Below are 11,194 nucleotides of genomic sequence, written 5' to 3' on the forward strand. Positions count from 1 at the left end.
TGCTGCCTTTGTGGAATCTTCTGGTTTCCCCTGCTTGAACCACGCTTGCTTGTTACCACATTTTGTTATAATTAGTTAATTATTTATAAATCAGGCCTCGTGAGGCCTCACAGGGACTGGTTTTTACAGACTGCCGCCTTCTCCCTCGATGGATGAGTCTCTTCAAGATGCAACAACCCATGGCAAGGAGCTGGGAAGCTGGGAAACTGTTCAAGGAGCTGCTTCAGGGCTGTGAGCTGGGATGTACCTGCTGATTTCACCCCCAGACCGGCGCCTCCGGCCTGGGAGAACTGGGCTGCCGAGCTTTCTGCTGGAGCTCCCTCCCGATGTGTTTTATGGGGAGGCCGAGCTCAGGTCCATCCTGTTTGGATTCCAGAGAACTCGTGCAGGCTGTCGGGGGCGTTTCTCCACATTCCCAGGCATTTGCGTGGGGCTTGGTGCTGACAGTGCTGCTGTTGGAAGGGCTGCCAGCAGATCCCAGCTGGATGCTCCATCCCAGCTGGATGCTCCATCCCAGCTGGATGCACGGCTCCATCCCGGGAGCTGCTGGCAGGGGGGACCCCGCTGCAGGAGAGGTGATAACTCCACAAATGGCCCCAAGGACTTTCTGATTAGGAAAACATTTGTTGAGGTTTCAGGCAAGAGCCTTGATTGCACAGAGGTGTTTGGAAGGAGCTGATGGACTCGGAGCCTGCTTCCTGGAGGGATCCGGGTGTGCTTTCCAGTTTATCCCAGCGTGGAGGCTCATGGAGGCACCCAGCCTCCTGCTGTGGGAAGGGGAATGTGGAAACACATTGCTCTGTACTCCAGCCTCTTCCTGTCCCCTCACCAACACTCTGCAGGGTCCAATGGATTCATCCCAAATTTCTGTCAGTCACCTGCCCTCCCAGACCTGCTTTTTGGATGGAGGCAGGAATTGGGCTGCACTGGGAACGTGAAACCCCGGGGCTGAGCTTTGGCCTTGAGGCTCTGGGAGGTGTTGGCTGTGCTGTGCTGGCCAAGTTCTGCCTTGTGTCTGGAAAATTATCCCTGGACTCCATGGTTCTCCATCACATTGCCTTCCCCAAGCTGTTGCTGAGCTCCTCCCAGGTTTCCCTGCTTCCCTGGGTGAATTGATCCCTGTGGTTAGATTTGGTGGAGCACTGGGATGCTTTGTGTTTGCCGTGAGAGAGGGAGGTGATGGGGTGGGAACCATCCTGGTCCCATCTCCATGCCAGGGACAGTGGCCAAATCCAGGGCCTGGTGGGGTCAGAAACCAGTTTTTTTAGTCTGTTTAGCAGAATCTGCCATTTAGGTGCTTAATCCTGAAATCTTTGTGATTGGGTTTATTTCTCTTGTGTCCCCCCTGCCCTGAGCCCTGCAGAGAGCTGGAGGAGGGGGGAATCTTCCCTGTGCTCCCATGGGATCCAAGGGCTGAAAACTCTGTGCCAGCTCCAGCGAAAACTTAATGTGAATTTAAGTGACTTCTGCCCTGCAATTAGAGCCCCCGGAGTCCACTGGGGCTCTGAGTTTACATTCTTCACCGAGGCACAGGGTGTAATTAGAGATGTATAATTTAAACTGTGCATATGCAAGTGTTCCCATTCTGCACCAGGAGCAAAGGAAATTATCCAGGAATTAAAGGGGGAGGAGGGTGCAGGCGTGGAGAATGGCTCACTTGTGTGGATGTGGCAGTGAGAGGAAGCTGCAGGGATCATGTCCTCACTGCTGCAGGCAGATTTGGAAGGGGCAGGAGCTGGGAATTTGGAGGGCTCTGGACTGGAGTGTGAGGATGTGGCTGTAATGGGGGTCAGGAGTGAATCCCTGGAGTAGGAGGTGCCAGGGGACAGCTGAGACCTCCTTGGCAGTGCCAGGTGACAGTGAGGACCTGCACAGTAATGCCAGGGAACAGCAGGGAGCTGCCCAGCAGTGCCCTTCCAACTCGAGGAACCTGTCTAACATTCCCTCTCTTTTCTTGCAGCCACTTCCAACGGCACGCTGGATGGCCTGGAGAACCGGGAAGGAGGGGTCTGCCAGACACGCTCCATGAAGATTGTCATGAAAGTGGGGCAGGGTGAGTCCTCCTGTTCCTGGGGTCTCCTGCTGCCCCCTTAATCAGGGTCCCTGCTCCTCTGGGGGATGCGGGAGTTCAAGATTCCAGGGAAACTGAGGCCGGGCCAGCTGCTCCTGGGAGCATTCCTGGGTTAGTTCAACAGAATTGCATTTTTGGGATCTTTCTTCCTGCCTTTTTTCTCCTGCCAGCATGGAGCATGTGCAGAGCACTGGCATTGAAAGGGAGCGATTGTTCCCAGTTACCTCGTGGGCCGTATCCCAGTGGGAAGTGAGCTCGGCACAGGACCCATGAGCCCTCCAAGTGTCTTGGGGGACTGGCACAGGAAGTGTCCATGTGACTTCCTGGGCATCCAGTAGGGGATTGTAGCTGGCCAGGCATCAGGGATTTGGCTTGGTGGCTCTCTGCTCTGGAGGCCACCAGGCGCTGGGGACTCTGGTGGCAGTGAGACATCAGGGGTGTCACTAACAGACTCTTCTCCTGGAGTTCCTGCTCCCCACCACCTCCATCCCAAGCTGCTTCCCAGCCCCAGCGATGCCCCGGCCTCATTTCGGCCCAGTCTCGGATGTGCAGGTCCTGATTCTGCTTCTCATTATTGTGTTTGCACGTTGGGGCCAATATTTATAATAAACAGGCTAAGCTCTGCTGCAGCCTTGGCCTCCTGCCTGCCCTTCCCCTCCTTTCCTCCTGCTGCCCGAGCAAGAAACCTGTCCCAGCCCACGCACGGGAGCTCTGGAAACAGCAAACCAGGGAATTAGGGTGGGGACCTGCTTCCCACAAGCCCTGGAGCAGCTCAGCCTTGCTCTGTTGCTCTCGGCATCTCCCAGTGCTCCTGTGCCCCATGGGAGTGGCTGACAACTGGGGGCACTTCTTCAGGGGGGAGCAAGCAGCTGCCTTCCAGGTTGGACCAAGGCTTCTCATCCATCCCTGCGCTCCCCTTTCCCAGATCCCAACGCGGTGATCCCAGAGCAGCTGACGACGAGTCGGCCGAGCAAGGAGTCGGATGACACCGTGAAGGTCGTCACGCAGAGCCCGCGCAGCAAGGTCCCGGCGGTGGAGGAGCCTGGCAAGCCAGGTGGGTATTCCAGGGATCCCCAGGAGAGAGATGGGGCTCTGCCTGTCCTGGGGCCAATGAAGGACCTCCAAGTTAAGCTTGTTGCATGGATCCCAGGGATACCAGACTCTCTGGATCTGGGATCTGGATGGGCGTGCCTTAAGTCCTGGGGCTGTGCTCATCTCTGCTGTCCTGCTGCTGTCCCAAGCCCAGGCTGCAGAGCAGCTCGGGTTTGTTTCCCCAGCTCCTGGCAGAGCTTGGCAGAGAAGTGCTGTTTCAGCACTCTTCCTCCTCCTCCTCCCATGTGTTCCTCACAGCACATCTGAGAGGGCTTGGAGGAGGTGAGGTCCTTGGGTGTGAGAGCCCTTTGAAGGTGGTTTCCTGAGTTCCTGACCCCTCTGAGAGCAAAGTGGAATCAGATGAAGCTGGGAAGTTTTTCTTTTCTTCCTGCCTGGATCAGCCTCTGAGCACTGCCCCGGCAGGGGCTGCGGCTGCTGTGGCCCAGGGGTCAGTAATTGGAGATGGGAGGGCTCTGGGTGCCAGAGCCCACGTTCACCAGGGCATCCTGGCGGGCTGGGGGAGCGAAGGTTCCCCAGGTCTGGAATAGTGTCACCTGGGCACGATCAACACTCTGCTCCTTAGGCTGGGAGATGGGAAGGGGAGCAGTGGTGCAGGATGGGGAACAGGGCAGGTGGTGCCCCCGCTGTGAATGCTTGGGGCTCCTGCCTGCCCTGCCCAGTCCTTCCCAGGGATGTGTGGGTCTGACTGGGGTGGGAAGGTGGGCAGCAAGTGCCATCCCCTTGGAGGTGAGGAGCTCCCCTCCATGGGAGCACGGCAGGAGAACGTTGTGCTGAGTTTGGGGGGCAGAGAGGGGCTCCAATGAGCAACTCACCCCCCTGGTGCACAGGTGTGATCCATGCATGGACAGAGCACAGATGTGGCAGTCTCTCTGACCCATCTCCCCTTGCCTTGCAGGCTCCGTCAACCAGGACGGCCAGGAGACCCAAGGTCCCAGCGATGGCTTCCTGAGCTCCAAGGTGGCCGTGTTCGCGGCCATTGGCGCCGGCTGCGTCATCTTCATCCTCATCATCATCTTCCTCGTCGTGCTCCTGATCAAGATCCGCAAGCGGCACCGGAAGCACACGCAGCAGCGAGCCGCAGCCTTGTCCCTTAGCACCTTGGCCAGCCCCAAATGCAGCGGGAACGCGGGCTCGGAGCCCAGCGACATCATCATCCCCTTACGGACTACAGAGAACAACTACTGCCCGCACTACGAGAAGGTGAGCGGGGACTACGGGCACCCCGTCTACATCGTGCAGGAGATGCCCCCGCAGAGCCCAGCCAACATTTACTACAAGGTGTGAGGAGCAGCCTGGGAACGGCCGATGCAGCAGCGCGGGAGCGCCGGGCGCGGGGCTGGCGCCGCAGGGAGGAAGAGAAACGTCCCCCGGCCCCGGCACGGCGCGGGCAGCGCCGGGAGCGGCGCCGGGGAGCGGAGGGCTCAACGCTCACGTGCTGATTCTCCCCTTTGTATTTAGTTTTGTAGTTCTCAGCTTTTGTAATCCCGAGACTCTTGAGGGTGAGCCTTCAGCCTCCTCCTCTTCTTCTCCAGACTGTGGCCGGCCGTGGGGGGCGGGCGCCGTGCCTTTCTGTGCTCGGGACACCGCTGGCAAAGCCGGAGACTCCACCTCCCCTTTGTGGTTTGGGATTTCCCCGCGTCACCCCTCCAGCCCTGTGGGAAGTGGGTCCCGGAGCCTGGAGCGACGCCGGGACCTCGGTCCCAGGAGCAGCGAGTGCACAGGGGGATGAGGAGGAGGAGGAGGATGCTTTGCCATGGTGCCAAGATGCAGACAACTGTGCAGGGAGGAAGCTGGCAAACCCGATTTACTACTACTACTATTATTATTATTATAATAATTATTTTAATTTTTTTGTAACATTTTTATTTTTGTGAATTCCGGGTGGGACTCCGGCCCGCCACCTCTGGGCACACGCCATCACCTCCTTCCAGCACGTCATCCTGCCGGCCACGGGGCAGATCCCGCTCCCCCCACTGCCCCTGGAAACTTTTGTGTTCGTAGCTGTTGACTCTTGTTTTAGTCTCTTTATAAAAAGAAAGAAAGAAAAAAAATTTCTATCTCCACCCTGTCTCAAGCGTTCAGTGCGCGAGGGGCTGGACACTGCTCCTGCCCCACGCAGAGCAGCCGTGGCCTGGCAGCTCTTCCCAACCCCTCTGGAGCATCCCACTGTGGAGAAAAGCCTTTGGCTTTCCATCGGGCTGCGGCTGAGCCTGCTGGAAGCAAAGCAGGGGGTGGCAGGGGGAAGCTGCAGCCCCCTCCCAAGCTGGGCATACTGCAGGTGGTTGTCCTTGGAAAGGAAAACTGGAAAACAAAGGTTCCCAACTTGCAGCTTGCACCAGGAGTGTCAGGAGGAGGCTGGTGCTTGGGATTGGAAGCCCCCAAGAGGCTGGAGCATCAGGCTTGGCTTGGTTGGGAGCTGAGCCAAAGGCTTTTCCACCCTCCTGGTTTACCTGAAGAATCCAGTGCCCTCAGAGGGACCTGCTTTGGGGACCAGCCCCACTGTGCCTGTTCCCTGCCCTGCTCCTGGTGCAGGAGCATTCCCTGTCCTGCCACCTCCCGGGGCTCCCACAGCCCGGGCTCCCCTGCCCTTGCCTTGCCCATCTCCCGCCCAAAACTGGAAGGGGTTGAGCCTGTCTGGTGGGATCATTCCCAGCTTCCTCCTCCCAGTAGGAGTCAGTGATGCCAGTGAGCCCGGCAGGGCTGGCAGTGCCCTGTCACTGCCTGTCCTCGGGCTGTCCCCCCTTCCTCACTTTCTTTTCCTTCCAGCAGTAGCTGCTTTTGCTCAGGGAGCAGGAGTGGGGCCGGCGGGGCTGTCCCCGCCGGGGCTGTTCCCGCCTGTCCCCAGGGCCCCAATCCCGCGTTAGGAAGTGCCCAAAGAGCGAGGGAGCTGCTCTGCTAAAGTGCCTTGACAAGGAGCGGGCAGGGGCGGGGGCAGAGCAGGGACAGGGGCCCGTGGCCTGGGAGGATCTGGTGACTTGGGGGGATCTGGTGGCCCGACGGCTGCGCTGGGGTTTGGCCCTGAGCGGGACGGGAGCGTCCTGTGGTGTCACGTTGTTGGGTTTAGGGCAGGAATTTGGGCTGGAGCCGAGCGGGGTGTCCCAGCTCCCCTCCTGCCCTTGGCATCCTGGGGTGGTTCTGCTTCCAGGGCCCCAAACCGGCTGCTTCCCTCGGGAGAGATGCACCCCAGTGGGTGCTCCCCCCTGTTCCCCATCCCAGCACTGCTTCCCCCGTGTAGCACCTTCCATCCCTCTCTCCTCTGTGGGATCCACTGCCCATCCTGGCCTGGGAGCCGCCCCCACCAGGACCCCCATTCCCCAATGGGGAAATCCCAGAGAATTGTGTCTTAAAAAAAAAAATCCCCTTTCCCTCTTCCCTCTGCCAAACCTTAGCCTGTGTTTCCTGGGTGGTGGTGGCAGTGGTGACAGTGACAGTGACAGTGGAATCCGTTAGGAATAGTGACCAGAGTGGAGGGGGAAGTGAGGGGACGATGTAGTTTTGGTTTGGTTTTGGTGGAGAAGGGACAGAGTCTGGCCACAGGTTGTACCAAAAGTGATCTGACAGTGCCGGTGGCTTCTCATGGTGGCTGTCCCCAGCTGAGGTCTCCATCAGTCCCACTCCTGCTGCTGGGAACAGCTGCAAAACATTGTAAATATGTGAAGAAAGGGTGAAATCAGAACTCTTGGTTTTTGCTGAGCACCTCGGGCTGCTGGGTCCTGGATCAGAGTGTGTCCCTCGGGTTCTTTTCTTGGAAAGCATTGAAATTTGGTTGATTTTTCCTTTTTAAATTTTTTTTTATTTTTTTGTTTTCTCCCACCCCCCTTCCTTTTGTTTGTGTAAATACTAGTCTTTTTTGGAAGAAATAATGTAAAGATGTTTTGTATAAACTCCGAATTATTTTCTGGTTGCTTTTTCTTAGAAAAACAAATGAGAACTTAAAAAAAAAAGATGAAAAAAAAAGAAATTTTAACCACAAGAACGGGTGTAAAACATTGTCATAGAGCTCAGCCTGGAGCCTGTGGGCTGTGCTGGAGTGTGGGAACTGCCGGGATCGGGACAGGGGACCTGCCCTCGATATAATGCAGGATCAGATGGGCTCCACGCAGAGTGAGGCAGGAATCTGGGGTTCTATTCCATCCCAGAATCTGTGGCTCATTCCCAGTGAGTCCCAGAGCTCTGAATCCTGTCCTGGCCATGGTCAGAGACATGGTGATCTAAAGCGACATCACATTTATCTGCTTGCTTACCTTGAACCAAAAAAATCACTGACTTGGGGATGCAGAACTCAATGCAACATCCTGAGATTCTGCTCTGCTCTTCCAGGCCTGTGGAGCTGCTCCTGGTGCAGATCCCTTTCCCAACTCTCCCATTTTGTCTTTGCCTATTTTGGTTGCCAGCTGCCAGCTCACCGTGGCCCCATCTCTTCTTGGTGCCAGGGCTGGGCTGGCTTCTCCCCAGCCATGCCCAGCTCAGTGCAGGGTCCCTGCCCAGGGGTGGTGGCCATGCCTGGAGCCACCTCTGGTGTCACGCGGCACTTGTCGTGGGCAGCTGGAAGGCATCAGGGAGCCCCCAGCTCTCCCAGTTGCTCCCAGGAGCTGGGCTGTGAACCTGCATTATATTGACAGAGGGTTTCTGGGAGGTTCCAGAGGTGCTGGAGCAGGGATGGACATCCCTCTCTCCATCCCGGCAGCGCCGCGCCCCGGCACGTCCTTACCGCGCTCCCACATTTCAGAGCTGTGCCACCTCCACATCCCACAGCGTCACATCCGCACCGTCCCTGTCCCGAGGGGCCTGGCCCTGCCGTCAACCAGCCGGGGCTGCCACTGCCCCACCCCTGTGCCTCTGCCAGAGCATCCAGGCTGCCGGATTTTCCCTGTGCACCCTGCACTGCCCTGAGCCGAGGGCGGATGCGGAGCTGGAGCCCGGATGCGGTCCCGGTGCGGGGCACGCGGGATGGGGCTGGCGCCGAGCGGGAGTGGTTGGGCACCGTGCGGGGAACCGGGCACGGAGGGAGCCAGGCCCCTCTGTGCTGGCACCTCCTCGGCTGCAGGGCACGTCCTGGCTCCAGCCTTGGCACCCCCATGCTGGTTGATCCTCCTCGGCTCCCGGTGGGGCTCCGGCGGTGCCGGGATCCCCTCGGCCGCGCTCCCGGCGCCGCAGATTTTCTTTCTTCGTGTCATGTTCCTGGTTTTGATTCCTTTCGCCTTCTCCCAGCTCTCCCGCCCAGTAGCATATCATCGGCATCGGTAACAGCTCTGTGGCAGCTGAACTCCATGGAGCCGTGATGGAACCTGATATATTGTTAAATAAAAGGGTTTTTTTCCTATGGAATCCTGGCTGTCTCCCGTGTGCTTTATTCCTGCCCTAGGTATGAAACTGCAGCCTGAGCTGAAGAGATCTGGAAAGAGTTGGCTGGGACAGATCCTCACTGGCCGGTCCTGGAAGGACCTGGTGGGTTTGGTTTAGTCAGGAAAAATTGGGAGATTTTTGTCCAATATTTACAGCATGAACTCAGGGTTGGATATGGATGGATATGGTTGGGCACTCCATAGATACAGTAGGACCTGGTGATCTTAAAGGTCTTTTCCACTCCAAATGATTTTGTTTCCATGGCTGTCCCTGCAGCTGGAGGCTCCTGGGGGCCACTGGATTCCCCTCAGGTTTGAAGGGCTGCTCCTGTGCTCTGGAGCAGCCTGGAAGCTGCTGGTGGCACAGGACAGGGATGTCCCATTCCTGACAGGAATGATCTCAGACAGGCACAGGGAAACACAGGAAGGGAGTGAGGCTGGCTCCTCCTCACCCTGGAGTTGCTTTAGGAGAGGATGGAGTCATGGAAGTTCCTGCCTGGTGCAAAGCACACCTGCTCCAGCCCAGGTTGTCCTGTCAGGATTTGGGGGTGCTGGATTCTGGGGTGTGGGAGGGAATGGGTCTGGTTTATGGGATCTCAGAGTTAAAGTGAATCTGGGGCACCGACCAAGAGAGGCTGGAGAAAACTCATCCAACCTGGAGGGGTGAGGTGAGCCTTGGAGATGGAACACAGTGGGATAGTTGGGAGCTGTTTGGGTTCAAGCAGAACCTGTGGGACCGTGCCAAGAGGCTGCTGGAGTGAGCAGGGAATGCCGGGATGGGGGTCGGGATGGGGGGGCCCCGGGGTGCACCAGCTGGGCTCAAATGTGGTTTGCTGGTTTGAAAATCCTCCCTCTCTGCGTGCTTTGATCCCAGTGGGAATGAAATAAGGCTTTTAATTCCAAACAGCTTTGCCGGGCCCTGATGCCTGCAGGGAGAACTGGAAGTGCCAAACGTGCTGGGACCTGCCAGCAGAGGGAAAAGTGCTTTAACAGGTTCCTGGAACCCACCCCGGCTGGGAGTGGGAGGGTCCCCCTGGCGCTGGGGCTGCTCTGGGTGGGAGCAGCACGGGCTGGGGGTGCAGAGCCTGCGAGCCCTCCGGGGTCACTCCTGGTGCTCCGTGTGTGTCCCGAGGCAGCTGCAGAGGGGCTCCATAGGACAGGGATGTGCTGGAGCTGCTTCTCCTCCTGTGTGAGACCCTGCAGAAGTCCCCGTGCTGGGAAAGGTTTGGTTGGGAGCACCCTTGTCCCTGTCTGTGGTGGGAGGGGACACCAAACCCTGCTGCCAGTGCCCACGGGGACATGGGAGCTGAGGCTGTGCAGTGGCTCTGCTCTGCTCCCAGGGGCCGGCTGGCAGTGAGGGATCAGCAGGATCCTGCCCGGCAGCCTCTGGATCTGGAAAGTTCATTAAAGCTGCAGAGCTGCCGATGGTTTTGGATGTCCATCAGGACTGGAGGAGTTATTTTAATTATTTCACATAAAGGAGCTTTTTGTCGAGTTTATTAACTCGCCCTTGGCCGGATCCCACTCGGGAGTGGGGCGGCTGCCAGGCCGGCAGAGCCGGAGCGTTTGGGGGGATTGGGATGCTGGGGGTAACCATGTCCCTGGTGTGGGAGCATTTTGGGAATCAGGATACTGGGGGTAACCATGTCCCTGGTGCGGGAGCATCTTGGGAATCAGGATGCCAGGGTCACCCCATGTGCAGGAGCAGTGCCACTGTGTGCCATGGCCAGGGTGGAACCCCCATGGAAGGAGAGCCCATATGGGAAGCACCTGTGTGACCTGGATGAGGGATGGGAAGCTCAAAGCCCCTTGGAGGAAGGTGAGCAGGGAATGATGGATCTGCAACACTTCCAGCTCCAGTTTGAGATCAGGCTCAGCTGGAGATGGGACACTGGGGCTGCTGTGGGGCTCAGGGTGAGCTCTGGAGAGGGGGAGCACAGGGCAGGGACACCCCCAGGATTCCCGGCTCCATGTGCTGGGGCTGTGCTGGTGGCACTGGTGCTCTCCCTGTTCCACTCATCCTCCCCTCCTAATCCCAGCCCTGCCAAGGCATTGCCATCCCTGGAGCTTCCCACTCCCCTCAAGGCCCTGAGCTGCAGTTGCTGCTGCCCATCCATGGCCCTGGGAGCAGGGATGGAGCTGGAGCACCAGTGCCCCCAGCCTCTGCTCCTCCCAGCCTTGCCTGTATTCCTGGATCTCAGTGGGGCTGAGGGTGAGCAGGACAACGTATCCCAGGTTTCTTTTCCAATATCACACCCCATTCTCCCATTGCTGCAGCCCATTCCTGGCCTCATCCACCCTTCCCAGCACACTCAGCCTCCCTCCTCCTCTGGCATTTCCACTCCAAGGGGAGCATCTGAACCCCCCAGCCTGGCCGGGGCTGGATAACAGCAATTCCTGCTCATAAACCTTGGCTGGACCAGCTGCGGCCTCCAGGATTGGGAAGTTTATCCTTGTTTTCCCTACAGTGTATCCAAAATAACTCTCAGGTTTTCCTGGTTGAGGCGCTGGGCTTTTCCCACAGCCAGGCGTTCTGCCGCATCCACTGGCTCGCCTGCACCTGGTTTCCAGGGAGAGGAGCCTGGAAGATCCATCAGGCTGTCGTGGAATGCAACGAGTCCCGCGGGCTCCGTAATGGCAGCAATAACGGGAATGCACTGGGGGG

The 11,194-nt window shown here is 58.1% G+C and overlaps 1 protein-coding gene across 1 annotated transcript in view; it reads left to right on the forward strand.

Moving 5' to 3' along the window:
• EFNB1 (ephrin B1) overlaps window positions 1-8,512 on the forward strand; it is a 48,142-nt gene extending 39,630 nt beyond the window's left edge. Inside the window, exons 3-5 of the mRNA XM_039722510.1 lie at window positions 1,961-2,053; window positions 2,997-3,125; window positions 4,080-8,512. Coding sequence (XP_039578444.1) covers window positions 1,961-2,053; window positions 2,997-3,125; window positions 4,080-4,468 — 611 coding nt within the window. The 3' untranslated portion in view covers window positions 4,469-8,512. The remainder of the gene's footprint in view (window positions 1-1,960; window positions 2,054-2,996; window positions 3,126-4,079) is intronic.
• The last annotated feature ends 2,682 nt before the right edge of the window (window positions 8,513-11,194 follow it).

This window comes from Passer montanus, unplaced genomic scaffold, assembly GCF_014805655.1.
Source record: "Passer montanus isolate IOZ18808 unplaced genomic scaffold, ASM1480565v1 scaffold49, whole genome shotgun sequence".
Taxonomy (NCBI): Eukaryota; Metazoa; Chordata; class Aves; order Passeriformes; family Passeridae; genus Passer; species Passer montanus.